We start from the raw sequence: 22,215 nt of genomic DNA on the forward strand, positions 1-22,215 counted from the left end.
GCTGCTTTTGTCCATAGTTTGGTTGAAGACATAATGTTTAATTCTTAAGATTTAGAGGAGGAAATTATCTTAGCATGGGCTTTCTCAAGATACATGCTGATCATGAGATGTAATAGTTTAGAGCCATATTTAGGAAGTTACATTAAAAATTACATCCCATTAAAAATGAGTACTACCCAGCTGGGAAGAGAAGAGAGATATTTTTACTAAATGTTGGAAAGAAGGAGAAAGTCCACTTGTAAATAGGAGAACTTGCACTTACAACATGCACTCTTCCTAGCAGGAAGCCTCAGGAGTTATAGTCACTGTCCTCTGTATGGATGGCCCTGCTTAGAGCATCTTGGCTTAGTATGGTACCTTGCTAGCTTTATGGACACATAGATGTTTCTGTTTTATTCTGTTTGTACTGGAGGTGGTGGGCCACTGTGTTTCTCTGGACTCCAAGTAAAAGCTGATACTGAGATAGTATGCACTGAAGAGCCAAGTTTGGTGCTTTACCTCTGCTAGTTGAGCCCTGGCATGAAGGGTAAAGTTGGCTTCCTCTTTTGTAAAAGAAGATGCTGGTTAATCAGCAGATGTTGGATCAAAACCAGAGGGCCTTTTAGAAATGAGAGGCAGATGTTTTTTTCCTGGCAGTAATTTGCAGATGAGCCAATAAGTACCACAGTGTTTTTTGGGGTTTTTTTGTTTGTTTTTTTTTCCCTTTCTTGGTACTTCTTTTTTAAAGAGAAAAAAATCAAATTTATTTCCCACATAAATGGGAAACAGTCTCTTAATATAACCCTTTAGTCCTTTTGTTCAATTAATATTAGTTTGTGGTGGGCTGCATTTGGTAATTATTTCACATCATCCTAAAAGTCAAATAAAGATTATCAAGAAGAGACTTGAAATAATTCTCCTTCCTTTAAAATCAAAGTGTAAAACTGTCCCTTGTATAGGGAAATGCTCCTGGGTCATTCCTTGAGGATCTGATGGCTTCTAACACCAGAGTCTCCCAGAAGCAGCTAAACTCATGGGTATTTTCTTATAAAGCATTTTTGTGTATTTGAAAGCATTATAAGCTCTTATCAAGAAGCTGGCAATGTCCTTCTTAGATTGTTGTGGCTTTTCCTTTCCTGTTGTCCCTGATGAATATGGTGCTTAGTGCTCAGCTAGTTCCGTAAATGCTGGCTGACGGAGAGGAGTGTCTTTCTGTGCTCCCAGGTTGGCTGGTAGGGTATGATTGTGTAGCTTCCACGCCCTCTTCCCCCCATACTATGTAACAGCAGCTAACACTTTATCTTGGTGCTTCTTTTACTCTCTGGGTCAAGGAATGTGCTGGTGTTACACTGGCATTTGAAGTTTCTTTGAAGGTTAGATTGAATCTCTCTAACCCTATCTCCTATTATGTCACAACACAATTGGAAGTCTTCAGGCAGGTGGTTCTTCATCAGCCTTTAAGCCAGAGATGTAGATGAAAACCTTCAAGAGTGGGTAAGAGCCTGACATGACCTGGATGTACTCAAGCATGTTCTCAGCCCAGGCTGAACAGTAGACTTGCCTGGGAAATGTCTAAAACTCACAAGGCCCAGGTCACAGCCCACACCAGTAGGAGTCTAGGAAATGGAACCCAGGTGGTTACTGAGGTTGGCAGTCATACCCAAGGGGCAGATATCTTCACTGCAGAGATTGAAGTGCCAGGCGTTGTTTTCTCTCCTTTTTCTAAAGCTCTGTCTATGGTCTGAATCTTTGCTCATTTCCTAGGAGCTGTACCTGGAACACCCTCTCTTCACCCTTCACTTATGTATTCTTTTTCATCTTCTGGGGCTTATCTATTTCCCAGACTTCCAAATGGGTTTCCCTGGTAGCTCAGCTGGTAAAGAATTCACCTGCAGTTCAGGAGACCCTAGTTCAATTCCTGGGTCGGGAAGATCCCCTGGAGAAGGTATAGGTTACCCATTCCAGTATTCGTGGGGTTCCCTGGTGGCTCAGACAGTAAAGAATCCACCTACAATGTGGGAGACCTGGGTTCGATACTGGGTTGGGAAGATCCCCTGGAAGAGGGAATGGCAACCCACTCCAATATTCTTGCCTGGAGAATTCCCATGGACAGAGGAGCCTGGCTGGCTACGGTCCATGGGGTCGCAAAGAGTTGGATATGACTGAGTGACTAAGCACAGACTTCCAAATAGACCTCCCAATTTATAATGATCTTTGTGAATTTTCATAGCTTAAAAAATTGCATCACTTATCTCATAGATACCAAGTAGTGACATATGCCATTAACTGTTTGCACTCTCTCAATATCTATATCATAACATCTAGCCCAGTAACCTTCTTCAATGACCTACACATATTAAATAGACCTACAAATATTAAAATATTTCTGGGGCTTTTTGGCTATCCTTATTTAAATGTAAGTTATTGTTTTAAAATTAGATAATGTTTCCTTCTACCTCCGTAGTTTTAAACTACTTTAAACTGTGGATTCCTCTGAAACTCTGATATGAGCTGTAGACCTTCATCCCAGCAAAGTGATCATAAGAACACATACTCTGTTTTACATACAATCAATAGACTCAGGATCGCCTCTGAAGCATGTCCTTGGACTTGTTTTATCTGCTTATTCTCAACTAAGACAAGGTTATGAGGAAAGGGACTTTTTTAATGGGGTGAGGGTGAGAGGAAGGTAGTTTGGGAGAGATCTTTTCTTGGGAGCCACAGTGTGAGTATGAAAATAGGGACTTCTGACAGAAGGACGCCTTTGGCCTGAGGAGAAGAGGGTCTTGCACAGGTAGGGCACCATCATCCCTCCCTCCCCTGTCTCATCCTGGGCAAGGTTGAGTGGACCGTGCAGTGGGACTCCAATGCAAAGCAGGCAGAACTAATTGCATAAATGACCACTAGATGTCACCACAACACCAGTTAATTTGCTGGCTTTGTGCACTAGTTGCCTAAGCTCAGATGTAGAATAGCTGCAGCAAGAAAAGCTGCAGTGACTTCCTGTCGGGGTCCTAATTCTGTCAATTGTCTACAAGGTTTGCTTTCATTATTGTTCTTTCAATATAAGGGAGACAAAGTGGTGGACAAAGATATATTCACTATCCATGCATGGAGAAGGAAAGAAAAGATAAGAGAGAGAGGTCAGGTGGAGAGTGGGACCTGACTCCAGGGTTCCGATTTCCTCTTGAAATAACACTTTCTTGGAAATAGCTCTTCCTGTCTCTGTGAAAATGGGTGTTGGCTGGACAGGCCTTTCAAGCTTCTAAAACAGCAAGTTCGTTTTGTTATATAACTCACTTTCCTGATACTCCGGTATCCATTTTAAGCCACTTGTGACTGTGCTTTCAATAAGAATTTGCGTGATTACTTAACAAAGGGCATTTTTTCTTGATGGGACATTTTTTTTTAAGTTCTCTTTTCTTTCCCCTTGTCATACAGCCAAGTCTGTTCCCACCATAGGCATTAAGCTCGCTTTGTTTCCTGGCCACACATTGCACCCTTGATCCCAGTCAAATCTTTTATAAATGCATATATTTTGGCAAGATAATAGGTATCATGAATCTGTCTTCATTAATTTGCAAAAACAATTTTTTGTCAGGATATCCTTTAACATTAAAAATGGATTACTATAGCATTTTATTTTAAAATGAACATAATGAATATTTTTTGCTTTGGACTAGTACAGTGATATCAATATGTCAAAAACCTAGAGGGGGATGGTTGCCAGCTAATTCCATTTTGAAGTAGTTGACAACTGAGTGTGAAAGGAGTTCACTTCACCTTTCTGATTCTTGAGTTTTGAAAAAGACCCTTTGGAAGTAAATAAACTTAACTGGAAAGTAAACCTATGCTTCCATGTGCTCCAAATCTTGTGACCATTCTGTCACTGAACATGGCATCGTTGATATAACCTGAGTCAGAGTGGGTCTCTGGGAGGAAATGACTTGATGTGTTCAAAGCAGGCTTCCCTGCTTAGCCCTCACCCAGGGGAAGTCACACTGGCTTAGGGAAGTGAGCAGCTCTCTCTGTGTGTAAAAGGGGCTCGAAAAGAAAGGGAGGGAGGCAAGCCTCTTTGAGTCTGTTTTAGAATTCCTATTGGGACAAGACTGCCATCCCTTGCGGGAAGTATCTGCTCAGAAATGCTGCCTCATGAGAGCTTTGTAGCAAGGCTTGCACGGGCCGTGCCATGTAGTTTGGGCCACAGGACCTGCTTCTCAAGCCCACTGATGTTTTTGTCTCTTACAGGTGCATAGCTTTAAGGGCTACTGGGAGAAACTGAACTCCAACCTGGAATATGTTAAGTACTCCAAACCACACTTACACTATAGCAACAACGTGGTCAGGAGAGAGTGGCACAACCTGATCTCAGAAGAGGTATGTGTGGGTTCCTAAAAGGAGAGCAAGAAGCCCAGCAGATTAGGTTAGGTGAGGCCCTTAGGTCATAAAGCTGGCTTAGGTCCAGCACGCTCCACTGTTGCCAGGCACTGTTGATTAGTGCTGCTGATCCTCAGTAGGCAGACCAAGGTGCTTCTGTGATCTCTTTTTCTTCAAGAGGAAATTAAAGTGCAAAGAGGTTAAGGGACACACACAATACGTTCATAGTAGAAGTGGGATTCACATTCGAGTCTCAGATGTGTTTTTGCATTACTTACATAGTTAAAAAATGATTTTAAAAAATCTATATGTTCCCAAATTTGTGATTGCTAGGAGTTAGGGAGGGCTTCCCTGATGGCTTAGTGGTAAAGAATCCACCTGCCAGTGCAGGAGACGTGGGTTTGATCCCTTGATGGGGAAGATCCCCTGGAGGAGGAAATGGCAACCCACTCCAGGATTCTTGCCTGGAAATCCCATAGACAGAGGAGCCTGGCTGGCTACAGTCCATAGAGTGGCAAAGAGTCAGACACGGCTGATCAACTGAGCACAGACAGATGGGTTAGGAATGGTTGAAAGCAAAAGAGTGAATATGACCCCTATAAAGGGGTAACACAAGGGAGATCTTTGGGGTGATGGAGCAGTTCTGTATTTGGATTATGGTTGTACGTTGTCATACGTGAATCTATACATGTGATAAAATGACAGAACTGTATGCTCACTGATTTGGGTATTGTACTGTTGTTGTTTATATAAGTTATGAACACTGGGAGAGACTGGGTGAAGAGTATGTGAGCTCTCTCTGCAGCATTGTTGGATATAGTTGTAGTGTTATTGTATTGATATATAAAATATAGTTGGACTTACAGCTCCCTGAAAACTTGTAATAGTTTCAGAATAAAAGTTTTTTAAGCCACAAGGGAAACTATATTGTATTATGACCTTAATGTGAAAAATGTTACCCACAAAACCTTCACCTTCCACACCTCTGATGTATTTTCACTCCTAGAAAACAGGAAAAAGAAGGTCTACGGTGTATGTGAGAAATATTCTTGATAATGCAGTAAAGTAAGTAAAATGAAGGATTATTGTAGCTATAAGATGGCTATCTTTTGTAATTACTTTGCTGGCTGCCTTTCAGGGAAGTAGCTTATTACTTTTGTTGTGTATTCTCAATGAGATGATGCTGTCAGCAGCCACCCGAGCCCTGTTCTAGAGATTGGAGCTAGAGTTTGTTGTGGGAAAAGTTTATACGTTAAACCTTTTAGATTTGCATCCTGGGGATGGATGGCTCAGGAGGAATAAGTGGGAATGAAAGCTCTTATCAATAGAGCACTTTGCAGGGGCACAAGTAGTGGGTTGGTTTTAAACAAGAGTTAGTCGGCTGGTGAACCTGCTCTTATTTTGAAAGCATATTTTCTGAGTAGATGAGTCATCTCGGAGTTCTACAAGCATAGGCCCCATTCCAACCCCTGTTCTATTTTCTGTTCCCATTATTTCCAATAATGAGAGCTGCAATTGTTCTAAATTACCGTCATTGTTTGCACTGAAGAGTTTTGAGATTTTATAATTGCTTAATGTGGCTTTTGCCAAGTTGATTAAAGTTTTTGAGGTTTTCAGCAGCCTGAGAACAGTTTCTGCAGTGGTTTTATGGGTTTTTAAACGACAATATCTTTGTATCGTATTGTGGGTTGTTTTTTTATTAATGTTTCCTGTGTGCATAACATTGGCTAATTTTTCTTGTAGGGTGATTTCTAACCTAGAAGCAAGGAATTTGGGTAAGAAAAGACCTGTAATAAAGCTTTCTGGATTTGAGTCAGTTGTTTGTTTGTAACACCATTCTTCCTCCCACTGTGGGCTGGCAGGGAAATCACTTCCACTAGCTCAGTGAAGACAACACCCTTTACTGTCTTCCTGTCAGAGCGGTTCCCAGTTTCTTCCATGTCTCTTTTGGCACCAGGTCCTTCGGGAACAGCTGCTGAATGTGCTTTTGCTGGAGGACTCCCTGACTGTAGGTTTTCCTCCTGTTTCCCCATAGAACTGATCTAATTAACGTGCTCACTGGCTGTATTCTCAGGGTGTAGTTCTCTTGACTTAGAGCTATTCTCTCTCCAGCTGTCTATCTGTGGGACTCTTTCACACCTCTTAAAGGTCAGCCTCACTTTTTTTTTTTTTTTTAAAGCTGTTATTTTTATGTTGTTTTATGGGCTTGGATGTTTAGGTATATGCTGGGTAACCCTAATGGAAATTATTTTATACAGTGCTTTGCTGCACATCCTGCAGCTGTGCACACAGCCACGTGAGCAGTGACGTTACTGAGCAGCCCTGGGGGAACAGGTCGTCCCGGCCTGAAGCCAGGGCTCTGCCACCAACCCCAGGCAGGAGCAGTCAGCCAGGGGTGCGAGGATGCTTGCAGGCTCCCCTTGCATCGCTCAGGGATTTGTAGTATGGGAAGTGTGACTAGTCTGGCTGAGGTTTCTGTGTCCTCTGCTCCCACAGCTTGTTAGAGCTCCTTCTGCTCCTTCTGTACTTCAGGGCCGTTTGCATCTATTACTAGTCATTCTCTCTTGATGCACTTTAGGGAACTCACTGCTTCCTCTCACATTCTTTGTTTGTGCTAGCTTCCTAGGAAGAAAGTCACTGTCAGAAGCGAACATTCTTTGTGAAATGCGGAACAACCATGAAAACTGCTGGGCTCTAGTTTTGAATTTTTCATGAAGGTTGTGTAGGATCCAGTTAGGATTTATCCCAAGGAGTCAAGAAGCATCTGTGCCCTCCTGAAAGGAGTCCTCAGCTCCCTGACCAGGGCAGTTCTACCTCTTGACCAGCACTGTGATGCAGGTTCTGGCAGAGGACGATGGGGCACGAAGGTGCTCTAGGAGATCTTCCTAGAGACAGCGTTTGCCTGCCCCTCCAGTCTTGCTGGCACAGTGCAAATCATGGTGGAGAAAGTGCCATTTGGTTTAACCTTACATGCCACTTTTCCATCTCAGTCTAACTACATTTTCAGTCTAATAACTTTTGCCAATTATTATTTGCTGCAGTAGTTGACTGCAGTGACTGGTCCCCTCACCTCAGTAACTCTATAAACTACAAGTTGGAGTCAGAAAGAAGGGAGTCACGTGATCCTTCCACTTAGTCCCTGTTCCTGGGTTTGCCACTCCTTAGGTTTAAGAGAGGACCTGAGTTGTTTAGTCTCCTGTGAAGCAGAGGATCTCAGTGACGAGTCTCTACATTGAAGAGAAATTGAAGCCAGAGGGTATTGGTGTTGGGACGAGTCTCCACACTGAAGAGAAATTGAAGCCAGAGGGTGTTGGTGTTGGGAATGTGTGCCTTGTGTTCTTTCTTCCTTTCACAGTCTGTGCCTCTCTCTGGTTCACAGCACTCCCTGCATATCACCTGAGTGATAAGTTGCAGCGTGTAGGACAAGGTCACACTGAATGAAAAGTTTTCATCCCATCAGGAAAGTGATATATTTTCCCAATGACTCAGAGAAAGGAAGCCCAGACTGAGGCCTCTTCCTTCTGGTCATTTCCTAAAAACCACCCTGCTTGACTATCGCTCTGTTTAATTTCAGAGCCAAGATTAACACCCCTCTTCCAGGAGGAAGACAACCACCAGAAGCTGCTTATCGGGCTGGTAAGTGGGACGTTTGGTGCTGGCAAACAGTGAGCTCCAAGGAAAGGGGGAAGGGCTAGATTGTATTTCTCATTCTGATCTTGTTTTTCATTCATTCTGTCAACACATGGTTGTTGCCATCCACTCACTGTAGGGACCTGCGTGTTCACTGGTAAGGAACACATATATAATTTCTGCTCTCTTGGTATTTGTAGTCTTGTGAGAGAAACACAAATTAATCAGTCACCCCAATAAATGTATAATTATAAAGCATCATAAAGAAATGTATAGCACTGAGAGTATTTAAAACAGGAAAGACCAACATCTCTGTGGCCTTTGCATTTGGGTTTAAAATACAAAGGAATAAAGTATTCTTTCTCAAGAGGTCTTACAGCTAGGAAGACCAAAGATGTAAATCAAAATAAATTAATTAAAGAGCAGAATTGGCAAATAAATCCAAAATCTTAAAAAAAACAAAAAACAACTAGTTAAACATCTAAATCTGAAAAACATCTTCAACTGAAAAACTAGTTTTAAAAAAATTTAATAACATATTTTTAATGCTGTGCAGGCTTACGAATGGGATAATTTATTAACTTAGATAAGGCTAGTTTAAAAATATGAGGAAAATATGTGTAAATACATAGCCATACACTTAAAAATTCTAGTTAAACAATGTTTCCTTGGCAAATAGAAATTACAAACTTGAGCCCAGAAGAAATAGAAAACCTGAAAGTATAATAACCATAAAATAATTTAGAAAAAATGTCAAAGATTATCTCTAAAAAAGGCCTCAAGTTATCTAATGAGTTCTTTCAAACTTTTAAAGACTAGATTATTCTCATATTATATAAAGTATTTTTGAAGACAGATGGGAAGCTTTTTATTCACTTTAAAAAGCATAATCTTTAAACCAGAATCTGACAATGACCACTTTTACTTGTGAATATAGATACCACAAGCTTAATTAAAATACTTTCCAATACTCTGTTTGAAAATACAACTTGGCCACATGGGCTTATTTCCAGGAAGGCTTAATATTAGAAAATATATTAATGTAGTTCATCATATCTCTGAGTCCAAGAGGCAAAAATGATTCTATGGGTGCTAAAAGTTGATGAAAGTATAATTCCACTCTTGGAATTTTAAACAAAGTATAGTCTCGTACTAGTAGTCAACATCCTTCTTAATCCCACTTTGGAGGCATTCCTATTAAAATCAGAAAGAAGCTAAGTATACTTGCTGTTTTCACTGAAATTTTACATTATCCTAAAAATTCTAGCCAATGAAAGAAGAAACAAGAGTAAAAGAAGATGGTATAATTGTCTAATGCAACAACAAAATAATCAACTGGGAAAATGGAAAATAATAAAATTTTAAAAATAAAGAATAAAAATAATAATGTAAGTTAGTAAGCTGACAATGCTATATTTATTTTCATTTTATTAGAATTAATGAGTTAGAAAAGATGATGAAAAACAGTATAAAACTTCCAAATCCTTAGCATCTAGATTTAATGAAATTACAAACAAAAAGCCAATGAAATTTCTCTGACAATTGACTAAGTGACTCACTTAAAAAAATAAGGAAGAGTGGGACCGACATTATGGGATATCTAAATGTGCTTTTGATCTACAATAATTGGAAAAATATGGCACTAACACAAAGATAGGAAATTCTAATTTACTTTTGAATATTTGGTGAATGATAAATGAAATATTTAAAAATCAATGTGAAAAGAAATAATTGTTAGTCCGTTGAATCAGTGGTTGACTATTTTGAAAAGTCAGTTAAATTAGATTTTTCCCACCCCAAATACCACTGTATGCCATAGAAATATCAGATTAAGGAATCTAATATAAAAATTAGTATAATGTGTATGTTAAATAAAATTAATATATAAATATAAAAAATTAAACTGAAATAATTTGAATAAGTGGACAATTAAATAATACTGAGAAAGCTTTTCAAGTGTATTATTAAATGTAAACATATTGGAGAAGAATCATTGAAATCCTGAAACAGAACAACAAAAAGGCAAGCAATAATATTTAGAAAAAAATATTTGCCACATAATGTGATAAAAGGATAACATTTGGCATATACATAAAGCTTATAAATCAGTAAGAGAACAACATACCAGAAGGGAAATGAACAAAAACTGTTACCAATGAATTTTCAAAAGTTAATTTAGGCTGAAAATATCTCGAGTTGGGGCAGAGAAAGAAAAACAATACTTAACATTGCCAACCAAATGACAAACAAAATAAGTATTTTTTTTTGTTTGTTTTTGCCTATCAAATTGACAAAAATTAAAAATAGAGACCATAGCAAAAATCAACAAAACTAAAAGCTGTTTTTTTGAGAAGATAAACAAAATTGACAAACCATTAGCCAGACTCATCAAGAAACAAAGGGAGAAGAATCAGATCAACAAAATTAGAAATGAAAATGGAGAGATCACAACAGACAACACAGAAATATAAAGGATCATAAGAGACTACTACCAACAGCTATATGCCAATAAAATGGACAACCTGGAAGAAATGGATAAATTCTTAGAAAAGTATGGCTTTCCAAAACTGAACCAGGAAGAAATAGAAGATCTTAACAGACCCATCACAAGCACGGAAATTGAAACTGTAATCAGAAATCTTCCAGCAAACAAAATCCCAGGACCAGACGGCTTCACAGCTGAATTCTACCAAAAATTTAGAGAAGAGCTAACACCTATCCTACTCAAACTCTTCCAGAAAATTGCAGAAGATGGTAAACTTCCAAACTCATTCTATGAGGCCACCATCACCCTAATTCCAAAACCAGACAAAGATGCCACAAAAAAAGAAAACTACAGGCCAATATCACTGATGAACATAGATGCAAAAATCCTTAATAAAATTCTAGCAAACAGAATCCAACATCATATTAAAGAGATCATACATCATGACCAAGTGGGCTTTATCCCAGGAATACAAGGTTTCTTTAACATTCGCAAATCAATCAGTGTAATACACCACATTAACAAATTGAAAGATAAAAACCATATGATTATCTCAATAGATGCAGAGAAAGCCTTTGACAAAATTCAACATCCATTTATAATAAAAACCCTCCAGAAAGCAGGAATAGAAGGAACATACCTCAACATAATAAAAGCTATATATGACAAACTCACAGCAAACATTATCGTTAATGGTGAAAAATTGAAACCATTTCCCCTAAAATCAGGAACAAGGCAAGGGTGCCCACTTTCACCACTACTATTCAACATAGTTTTGGAAGTTTTGGCCACAGCAATCAGAGCAGAAAATGAAATAAAAGGAATCCAGATAGGAAAAGAAGAAGTAAAACTCTTACTGTTTGCAGATGACATGATCCTCTACATAGAAAACCCTAAAGATTCTACCAGAAAATTACTAGAGCTAATCAATCAATATAGTAAAGTTGCAGGATATAAAATTAACACACAGAAATTCCTTGCATTCCTATATACCAATAATGAGAAAACAGAAAGAGAAATTAAGGAAACAACACCATTCACCATTACAACGAAAAGAATAAAATACTTAGGAATATATCTACCTAAAGAAACAAAAGACTTATATATATAGAAAACTATAAAACACTGATGAAAGAAATCAAAGAGGACACAAACAGATGGAGAAGTATACCATGTTCATGGATTGGAAGAATTAATATAGTGAAAATGAGTATACTACCCAAAGCAATCTATAGATTCAATGCAATCCCTATCAAGCTACCAACAGTATTTTTCACAGAACTAGAACAAATCATTTCACAATTTGTATGGAAATATAAGAAACCTCGAATAGCCAAAGCAATCTTGAGAAAGAAGAATGGAACTGGAGGAATCAACCTGCCTGACTTCAGGCTCTACTACAAAGCCACAGTCATCAAGACAGTATGGTACTGGCACGAAGATAGAAATATAGATTAATGGAACAAAATAGAAAGCCCAGAGATAAATCCACGCATCTGTGAACACCTTATTTTTGATAAAGGAGGCAAGAATATACAATGGAGAAAAGACAATCTCTTTAACAAGTGGTGCTGGGAAAACTGGTCAACCACTTGTAAAAGAATGAAACTAGAACACTTTCTAACACCATACACAAAAATAAAATGGATTAAAGATCTAAACGTAAGACCAGAAACTATAAAACTCCTAAAGGAAAATATAGGCAAAACATTCTCCGACATAAATCACAGCAGGATCCTCCATGACCCACCTCCAAGAATATTGGAAATAAAAGCAAAAATAAACAAATGGGACCTAATTAAAATTAAAAGCTTTTGCACAACAAAGGAAACTATAAGCAAGGTGAAAAGACAGCCTCTGGAATGGGAGAAAATAATAATGAACGAAGCAACAGACAATCAATTAATCTCAAAAATATACAAGCAACTCCTGCAGCTGAATTCCAGAAAAATAAATGACCCAATCAAAAAATGGGCCAAAGAACTAAACAGACATTTCTCCAAAGAAGACATGCAGATGGCTAACAAACACATGAAAAGATGCTCAACATCACTCATATCAGAGAAGTGCAAATCAAAACCACAATGAGGTACCATTTCACGCCAGTCAGAATGGCGGCTATCCAAAAGTCTACAAGCAATAAATGCTGGAGAGGGTGTGGAGAAAAGGGAACCCTCTTACACTGTTGGTGGGAATGCAAACTAGTCAGCCACTGTGGAGAACAGTGTGGAGATTCCTTAAAAAACTGGGAATAGAACTGCCATACGACCCAGCAATCCCACTGCTGGGCATACACACCGAGGAAACCAGAATTGAAAGAGACACGTGTACCCCAATGTTCATCGCAGCACTGTTTACAATAGCCAGGACATGGAAGCAACCTAGATGTCCATCAGCAGACGAATGGATAAGGAAGCTGTGGTACATATACACAATGGAATATTACTCAGCCATTAAAAAGAATACATTTGAATCAGTTCTATTGAGATGGGTGAAACTGGAGCCTATTATACAGAGTGAAGTAAGCCAGAAAGAAAAACACCAATACAGTATACTAATGCATATATATGGAATTTGAAAGATGGTAACGATAACCCTATATGTGAGACAGAATAAGAGACACAGTTGCATAGAATAGTCTTATGGACTCTGAGGGAGAAGGTGAGGGTGGAATGTTCTGAGAGAATAGCATTGAAACATGTATATTATCATATGTGAAACAGAACACCATTCCAGGTTCAATGCATGAGACAAATGCTCAGGGCTGTGGCAATGGGATGACCCAGAGGGATGGGATGGGGAGGGAGGTGGGAGGGGTGTTCAGGATGGGGAACACATGTAAACCCATGGCTGATTCATGTCAACGTATGGCAAAAACCACTACAATATTGTAAAGTAATTAGCCCCCAACTAAAATAAATAAATTTATTAAAAAATAAAAAATAGAAATATACCTGACTCCCCCCAAAAATTAATATAATGTGTATGTTAAATAAATTTAATATATAAATATAAAAAATTAAACTGAAATAATTTAAATAAGTGGACAATTAAATAATACTGAGAAAGCTTTTCAAGTGTATTATTGAATGTAAACATATTGGAGAAGATTGAAATCCTGAAACAGAACAACAAAAAGGCAAGCAATAATATTTAGAAAAAAATATTTGCCACATAATGTGATAAAAGGATAATATTTGGCATATAAATAAAGCTTATAAATCAGTAAGAGAACAACATACCAGAAGGGAAATGAACAAAAACTGTTACCGATGAATTTTCAAAAGTTAATTTAGGCTGAAAACATCTCGAGTTGGGGCAGAGAAAGAAAAACAATACTTAACATTGCTATAACCAAATGACAAACAGAATTAAGTATTTTTTTTGTTTGTTTTTGCCTATCAAATTGACAAAAATTAAAAATTTTATTAGGAAAGGTCAGAGTATGGGGAATTTGACAGTTTCATGCAATGGAATTTGAAATTAGTATTAATATAACCTCAGTAGATGGAATTTCAGCAGTGTCTCTGTAAGTCTAAGTACAGGACCCAAGAAATTCCATTTCTAGGAATTTAGCCTGACAAAATAATCAAGGATATGACAAACAACCCTTGTATACAGAGTTTTCGGTGGTATTATTAATAGTAATAAATATTCCATATGTATAAGAAGGGAATAAATAGCTCAATTATAATATTTTTTTATAAAATTGGTTACTCTACAACTATTACAACTAGTGTGATAAAGAATATTTAATGACAAACTATTAAATAAGAAAGCAGATTGTAAAATATTAGAATGACTATACACACTGGACAAAAGGAAAGTAAAAAACCGAAATGTTAATGTAAATGTTAGGATTATGAGCAATGTAAGTTTTCATGTATATGATTATTATAGAAAAATTAAAATGACAAGAATATGCATCATATCTTATGCAGAAAAAAATAATGTTTTTTTAAAAAAGCTTAATCATTTAATACATTCAGGAGACTGAAATAATATACCACTCTGTCTTGGCCCAGGATGCCGTGGGCTTAGTTTTGCCCAGGGTGTCTGTTGTAAATCTGCTTAGATATTAATAGAAGATACATATATACGTGTGTGTGTGTTGTCAGTTGTACAACTCCCATGGTGTTTATTGGTACAAAGATTTCTCTAGCCAAGAAGGTCTGTTGCTGAGCAAAGCATTTAGACAAAAGAGACAAGAAAAGGAAGAAGAGAAGAGAAAAGCAAAAAGCTGGGAATGCCACACTAATTGGGGAGCCCCAGGGATGGTCATAGCAGTGTGGCTATAGAAACAAGCCCATTTGGAGGCACTAGAATAAATATTTCCATGCCTTTGCATGTCAGGGAACTGTGTGGAATTGTTTTAGCCATTGTGCAGAGGGAGGTACCTGGGGCATTTCCTTTTTATTCCAGCCTCTGTCCTTCCAAACATCAAAACCCTTATTCCTTCCCACTAGCATAGACTTTCCATGTTTAGAGTTGCTCCTGTTAGTTCTCCAGAGCCAGGAGCAGTAGACTTCAATCCTTTGGTAGATCCCAAAGCTTTTGACTACTGAGCCTAGTGATTTCCACTGGCTAACTTCCACTGGCTACTTTGGAGAATTCTTAACAGGACTGGCAGCCTGACTCTCAGCTGCTCACTGGGCTTTGAGTGTATCATAAGTCATTCCTCTTGAGGAAAAAGGTAATGCTGCCTGATTTATGCCCATCAAAGGAACATCATGGGTTATACATTTCTGCTAGTGGGATCTTCAGGTCCAATATTTTTCCTATTGATAGGGAATGTTAATAAATGAATTCAAACCAGTTGCAGATGTGAGTGAGTAGGTTGTAACTTATCTACATTCTATTTTCAGATGGTGTCTGAACTAAGAGACCATCTTTTGAGACATCTACAGGGTGTAGAAAAGAAAAAAATTGAACAGATGGTTCTGGACTACGTTTCAAAACTGGTTGGTTTTGCTTTATCTTCTCTACCCGTGCACCCCTCCCCCAACCCATCTCCTTGGTCCCCTGCTGTATAGTTTCCAGTATGTGGTTCAGTATGTTTTTCATATTAGGATTTTGGATCTCTCAACCTGTATATATGATGCTGTAGATTGAAGAAAGGGGAAAAAGAACCAAAAAACGAGGAGAACATGGCCTTGGAAGTGGTTTATTTTTCTCTTCCAGTAGTGGTTATATATGCTTATGGAATAGTGCATATATATATGTTTACATATGCGTGGAACAGTGATGAATTCAGCATGGGTGCCAAATGTTCATGTCATCTTGGCATTTTCCAGCTCCTTATTAAACTGTAGGTAGTAATTTCTGTACATGGAGGTTTATGCAAACGTGAGAAAACCTTGAACTTCAATTCTTAATTAGCTCCAAAAGCCTAATTAGGTGAGATTCCAGCTCAGTTATATAAATACTACCACGTTAGAATCTGCAGGTGAGATTGGCAGCTTATTCACCGGGTAGCCACTCACTGAAATTGTGTGATCGAACTTAATAACACTGGTCCTTGTGTAAACAGAAGTGATGAGGCCGGATTGAAATTTGAGCCTGTCTTGGTATCTTTCAAAACATGTATGGAACTGAGGCCTGACCCTACTTTGAATCTAGAAATAATATGATAGATAAAACTTTTTTAAGTATTTAAATATAAAGAAAGAGAAAAAAAAAACTTCAATACTCCATTTCTCTAGTTTGGATAGGACTAGTGTATAAATGTGAGCAAATATTTTTGCATTGAACTCCAGAAGATTCAATTTATTGGATATGGCCCTGATTTAATTTCATGTTCAATTTTTATAGTTTTCCCCTTTTATTGCAGTCACTAGTATCTGTTTTTAAATGATATATTTGAATTTCTACAGCAAAGTTTGACTTTTATAGTTTTTAATATATTAGGAGAGGTTGGTAATTGCATATACTAATGTGTACAAGCAGGGCATTGGAACTTTCTTAAATAATAATTCTTTGCAGTAGAAAAGGAGCTCACTTTACAAATATGTTACTGATCTTTCTTATGTTGATACTGACTTGATTTCATTGTCCTTTTTAAAGAAAAAAAATTTTTTATTTATTTTTGGTTATGCTGGGTCTTCATTGCTGTGCAAGCTTTTCTCTAATTGTGGCAAGTTGGGGCTACCCTTTGTTGCACTGTCTAAGCTTCTCATTATGGTAGCTTCTTGTTGCAAAATGCAGGCTCAAGGGTGCATGGGCTTCAGTAGTTATAGTGTGTAGGCTCAACAGTTAATATCGCTAAGCTCTAGAGCACAGGCTCAATAGTTGTGGCGCATGGGTTTAGTTGCTGTGTAGCACGTGGGATCCTCCTGGACCAGCAATCGAACCTGTGTCTTCAGCACTGGCAGCAAATTCTTTATCATTGAGCCACTAGGGAAGCCCCCTTCTTTGTCCTTTCATAATGCACAGTTATTTATCATATCATGTATCATCTTTCTTTCTGTTGACTTTAAACGTCCTCTTCCAGAGTGTTAGGGTTTTTCTTCAAGCATCAGTCTTCCCTTTAGTTAATCATATTAAAAAAAAAAAAAAAAATCCATGTGACACTAGTTTGTGCTAACAGCTCCTAGAACCAATAGGACCAGAAATGTAGCAATGTAGTTTCAGAAAACTGAGACTTGGTGCCCCCTGCCTTTCCAACCCAGCAGTCACTGACTGATGCCAAAGCTGCTTACCCTGCCCAGAAGCAAACATCTGCATCTCCCAGTCCTAGAAGGGTGACTGGACAGCCTTTAAAAATAAATCCTGGGAAGTTGCTGCAGAACCTGATTATATCGCTTGTGTGTTATCTTACATGATTTCAGCCAGAAAGAAACTGAGAATCTATATCATTGAGAATAAATAGGGTCTGTCTGTGAAAACTCTTCCTAATTTTTCTCCCTGTCCTTTGCCTACATGTGCAGTACATGGATTTGTGGTCCTGATAACAATTCCTTGAATACTGTCCTATTGCTGACAAGCTAGTAAAATGTAGAACTAGACTTGAAACTGGTTTTACTTCACAATCCATGCTCGGGACCTCCATTCTGTTCAAAATCGCCTTTCCTCTGTCAGCTGTCTACCGTGTCACCCTCACCACGTAACAGGCCTAAGGCAAAACCCTGTTGCACTTGACCTTCACTGGTGGACAAAGGCCTGCGATTGAGGGCCTGTGTTGTGAGCAGTCGGGCGGGTTAGCGGTGGGGAAGCCCAGCTGGGGCACTACCCACGATGACAGTGGATGCTCTGTTAGATGTGGCTGCACATTTTCAGTCTTTCCATTTTGAATTCCAGTGCTTCAGAACTGACCTCTGAAAGGCTGGTTCTATGTCCAGGCACAGCCTGAATGCCAGCTGCCCTGAATGTGCCTGTCAGAGCTATGGAAGCAGAGCTGTAGGGGCTCCTGAGGGGAAAGGGTGTGAACAGAGGTTAACAGACTCTCTTTACCCTCTAGCTGGATCTCATTTGCCAAATACTGGAAGCCAGTTGGAGGAAACATAATCTTCATCCCTGGGCTCTCCACTTGTACGCAAGTATTTCTTGCTCTGTTTTATTCTGGTGTACAAAATGCCAAACAACTCTGCTGCTGGTATTAGCAAAGCCTTGATTAAACTTAGTAGATGAAAGTAACTTTCACCAGTTCTTGCACCATCCATCCTAGTTCTGAACTCAACATTTAAAGTTATGCCCCTGCTGTTTCACCCGTCCTCTTTCTTTGGCATATGCTTGGTGAGGAGGGAGGGGCACATAAGCTCAGTACTGCCAAAAATGGGAATTTGAGTTAACGCGATTTGTCATTTATGTGCCTACTGTCTTGTTAGATTCTAGGCATTACAACAATGGTCATCATCATATCTGTGAAGCTTTCCATAGGGTATTGCCTTTCACGGATAGCATGAATTTCATCTGAACGTGGCACTCAGAGCCACTGCTTATGTGCAAACGGGGTTTTGGAAATGAGCTGCTTGGCTGAATTGCTGCTTTGTTCTTTGACCTGTAGCAATAAACAGGCGAGTGCTGCTGAATTTGCGGTCTTTCACATCATGACCAGGATTTTGGAAGCTACTAATACTTTGTTTTTACCCCTGCCTCCTGGTAAGTCTTGGCTTTTTGTTGTTGTTGTTGTAATAAATTTGTTCTTTCTTCTGGACTTTGGCACATTATGAGTTTAAGAATGAAACCTCCTGAGTCTGAGAAATTTTGGGTCTCATGTCACTGTAAGAGATGGGTCTAAGGTTGGTCTCTGCTGACCACATCTCTGATTTTTTTTTTTTTTAATATTTATTTATTTGGCTGCGCCAAGTCTTAGTTGTAACACATGCGATCTTTAGTTGCGACATTTGGGATCTAGTTCCCTGACCGGAGATAGAACTCAGGCCCCCTGTATTGGGAGCATAGAGTCCTAGCCACTGGGCCACCAGGAAGCCCACCTTGTATATTTTAAAGAGCAGACTGAAGAAGGCCAAGACAATAGCCAAGTCTAACTTCTATGGAAACTTGCTAGTACATGCTTTCTCAGTAGATGCGGGAAGCTTGGAGTCAGCTACTGTTCCTTTCTGGAAAGATGAAGTACTGAGCAGGGGAAATGGGAGAAGTCTTTTAGGAGGGTGCAGACTGCAGTGATGTAATCCATCTCCTCTTTCCTAGGGGAGGATTTATGGCCTCCTGCTCCCTCTCCTTCAGTGTCGGTAACTATTACCTGGATTCAAGGCCCTATGGACGAGGGAGCTATGGTTACCCAGAAACTCTCCTCTGATTATTAAACTGTACTGTAAGCTTGTCACCAACTTTAGGGAGCCAAATCTGGTCCCCTTGCAACTGTCTAGGATATTTTGAACCAGTGGAAAACTTTCGTTGGTGTCTCCAGGCCTAGTTTATCTGATCAAGAAAGTTAACACTCAGAAGGAAGTGGGCCTGGCTGTGTTTCAAAAATTGAGTTGATTCTTATGTGTTCCTTGGAAACTGAAAACTTCCCTTGGGATTTTGAAACAGGACCAAATCAGGTCTCAAAACACTCTTGGCACGTGTGCCTGCAGTCATTGATTTAATTGGTCATTTTTTTAATTCAATCAACAAACATTTGTTGAGCAATTACATGCCAGGTACTGGCCTGGTAATTAGAGCAGTTCCAAAAATTAACAAAAGTCTACTAGGGAAAATATGCATACAAATCAATATTCATTTTAAGAAACAAATAAGCTCCTGTTTGCTCTAAACTGCTTAACTTAATACTGAATATGTTTAAGTTCTGATGAATTTTAAGTTATGGTAGCTATCACTATGTAATATATATTAGCCAATTTTATTTAATTTGTTCTTTCATATACGTCTATCCATCCATCCCTCATTAATTTGGTCCTTTGCTCATTCATTTTCCACTGACATGTATATGGTACCCATTTTTGTGCCAGGTACTGTTTTAAGTACTTTACATAAATTAGCACATTTATTTTTCATAATGATGCTATTGATAAGAGCTTAAATTGAACCACAATAAATTATTTCTATACAATCAGCTTTTGACCAACAAAGATGGCACTTTCATGTGGTTCCATTTAATATTATTCCCATTTTATAGATGATAAAATTGAGGCACAGAAAGGAAGTAACTTGCCTAAAGTCACATAACTATTAAGCAACAGAGCAGCACTCAAATCCAGGGAGTTTGGCTCTAAAATCTATGCTTCTAACTACTCTTCTGTGCTGCCTCTTGAATTTTATATTCCAGTTGAATTAGTTGATATTGAAACATTGGCTATTTATGGGTGCAGAAAATCCCCACAGCACATCTCAGCTTCTTGGCATTTGTGAAGTATCTGATACAGTCTGGAATCCATTATACTTTCTCTATCCATACACTTTATCTTACAAGATCTGCTTGTAGTGGAGGCACAAAAGGAGTTTCTGGTGACTTTGTAGGGATCTGAAAGTGACGGTTCATGAGAAGAATGGTAGGTTTTAAATGGAATATGAATTGTGAAGTACCCTCTAGAAAGAATGAAAGGATTTTGTGAAAGTTATGTATGGTTTTCTGGCTTAAATTCTTAAATGCTTGTCTTTAACACAATAGACCTGGAGAAGGAATGTTCACCATGGATATCTAAGCTCCTTTTATAAATAAATAAAACTGACTCACTGGGGATAATATTCTATCTGGGAGATCATAAAAATCCACTTTCTCAAAAGGAGAAGAATCAAATCAACAAAATTAAAAATGAAAATGGAGAGATCACAACAGACAACACAGAAATACAAAGGTTCATAAGAGACTACTATCAGCAACTATATGACAATAAAATGGACAACTTGGAAGAAATGGACACATTCTTAGAAAAGTACAACTTTCCAAAACTGAACCAGGAAGAAATAGAAGAGCTTAACAGACCCATCACAAGCACGGAAATTGAAACTGTAATCAGAAATCTTCCAGCAAACAAAATCCCAGGACCAGACGGCTTCACAGCTGAATTCTACCAAAAATTTAGAGAAGAGCTAACACCTATCCTACTCAAACTCTTTCATTTAATTGCAGAGGAAGGTAAACTTCCAAACTCATTCTATGAGGCCACCATCACCCTAATACCAAAACCAGACAAAGATGCCACAAAAAAAGAAAACTACAGGCCAATATCACTGATGAACATAGATGTAAAAATCCTTAACAAAATTCTAGCAAACAGATTCTAACAACATATTGAAAAGATCATACATCATAACCAAGTGGGCTTTATCCCAGGGATGCAAGGATTCTTCAATATCCACAAATCAATCAGTGTAATACACCACATTAACAAATTGAAAGATAAAAACCATATGATTATCTCAATAGAAGCAGAGAAAGCCTTTGACAAAATTCAACATCCATTTATGATAAAAACCCTCCAGAAAGCAGGAATAGAAGGAATATACCTCAACATAATAAAAGCTATATATGACAAACCTACAGCAAACATTATCCTAAATGGTGAAAAACTGAAAGCATTTCCCCTAAAGTCAGGAACAAGACAAGGGTGCCCACTCTCACCACTACTATTCAACATAGTTTTGGAAGTTTTGGCCACAGCAATCAGAGCAGAAAACGAAATAAAAGGAATCCAGATAGGAAAAGAAGAAGTAAAACTCTTACTGTTTGCAGATGACATGATCCTCTACATAGAAAACCCTAAAGACTCCACCAGAAAATTACTAGAGCTAATCAATGAATATAGTAAAATTGCAGAATATAAAATTAACACACAGAAATCCTTTGCATTCCTATACACTAACAATGAGAAAACAGAAAGAGAAATTAAGGAAACAATTCCATTCACCATTACAACGAAAAGAATAAAATACTTAGGAATATATCTACCTAAAGAAACAAAAGACCTATGTATAGAAAACTATAAAACACTGGTGAAAGAAATCAAAGAGGACACAAATAGATGGAGAAATATTCCATGTTCATGGATTGGAAGAATCAATATAGTGAAAATGAGTATACTACCCAAAGCAATCTATAGATTCAATGCAATCCCTATCAAGCTACCAACAGTATTTTTCACAGAACTAGAACAAATCATTTCACAATTTGTATGGAAATACAAAAAAACCTTGAATAGCCAAAACAATCTTGAAAAAGAAGAATGGAACTGGAGGAATCAACCTGCCTGACTTCAGGCTCTACTACAAAGCCACAGTCATCAAGACAGTATGGTACTGGCACAAAGACAGAAATCTAGATCAGTGGAACAAAATAGAAA

At 38.3% G+C, this 22,215-nt stretch overlaps 1 protein-coding gene across 5 annotated transcripts in view; it reads left to right on the top strand.

Moving 5' to 3' along the window:
• GSAP (gamma-secretase activating protein) overlaps positions 1 to 22,215 on the top strand; it is a 217,702-nt gene that overhangs the window by 184,822 nt on the left and 10,665 nt on the right. For all 5 annotated transcript variants that reach the window (XM_081535704.1, XM_081535705.1, XM_081535708.1 and 2 more), the window contains 7 exons: positions 4,228 to 4,356; positions 5,363 to 5,421; positions 6,100 to 6,131; positions 7,931 to 7,992; positions 15,337 to 15,432; positions 17,928 to 17,998; positions 18,474 to 18,568. In XM_081535704.1, the coding sequence (XP_081391830.1) occupies positions 4,228 to 4,356; positions 5,363 to 5,421; positions 6,100 to 6,131; positions 7,931 to 7,992; positions 15,337 to 15,432; positions 17,928 to 17,998; positions 18,474 to 18,568 (544 nt within the window). The remainder of the gene's footprint in view (positions 1 to 4,227; positions 4,357 to 5,362; positions 5,422 to 6,099; positions 6,132 to 7,930; positions 7,993 to 15,336; positions 15,433 to 17,927; positions 17,999 to 18,473; positions 18,569 to 22,215) is intronic.

Source organism: Giraffa tippelskirchi, chromosome 10 (genome assembly GCF_054371585.1).
Source record: "Giraffa tippelskirchi isolate mGirTip1 chromosome 10, T2T-mGirTip1v1.2.pri, whole genome shotgun sequence".
In the NCBI taxonomy this organism is placed as follows: Eukaryota; Metazoa; Chordata; class Mammalia; order Artiodactyla; family Giraffidae; genus Giraffa; species Giraffa tippelskirchi.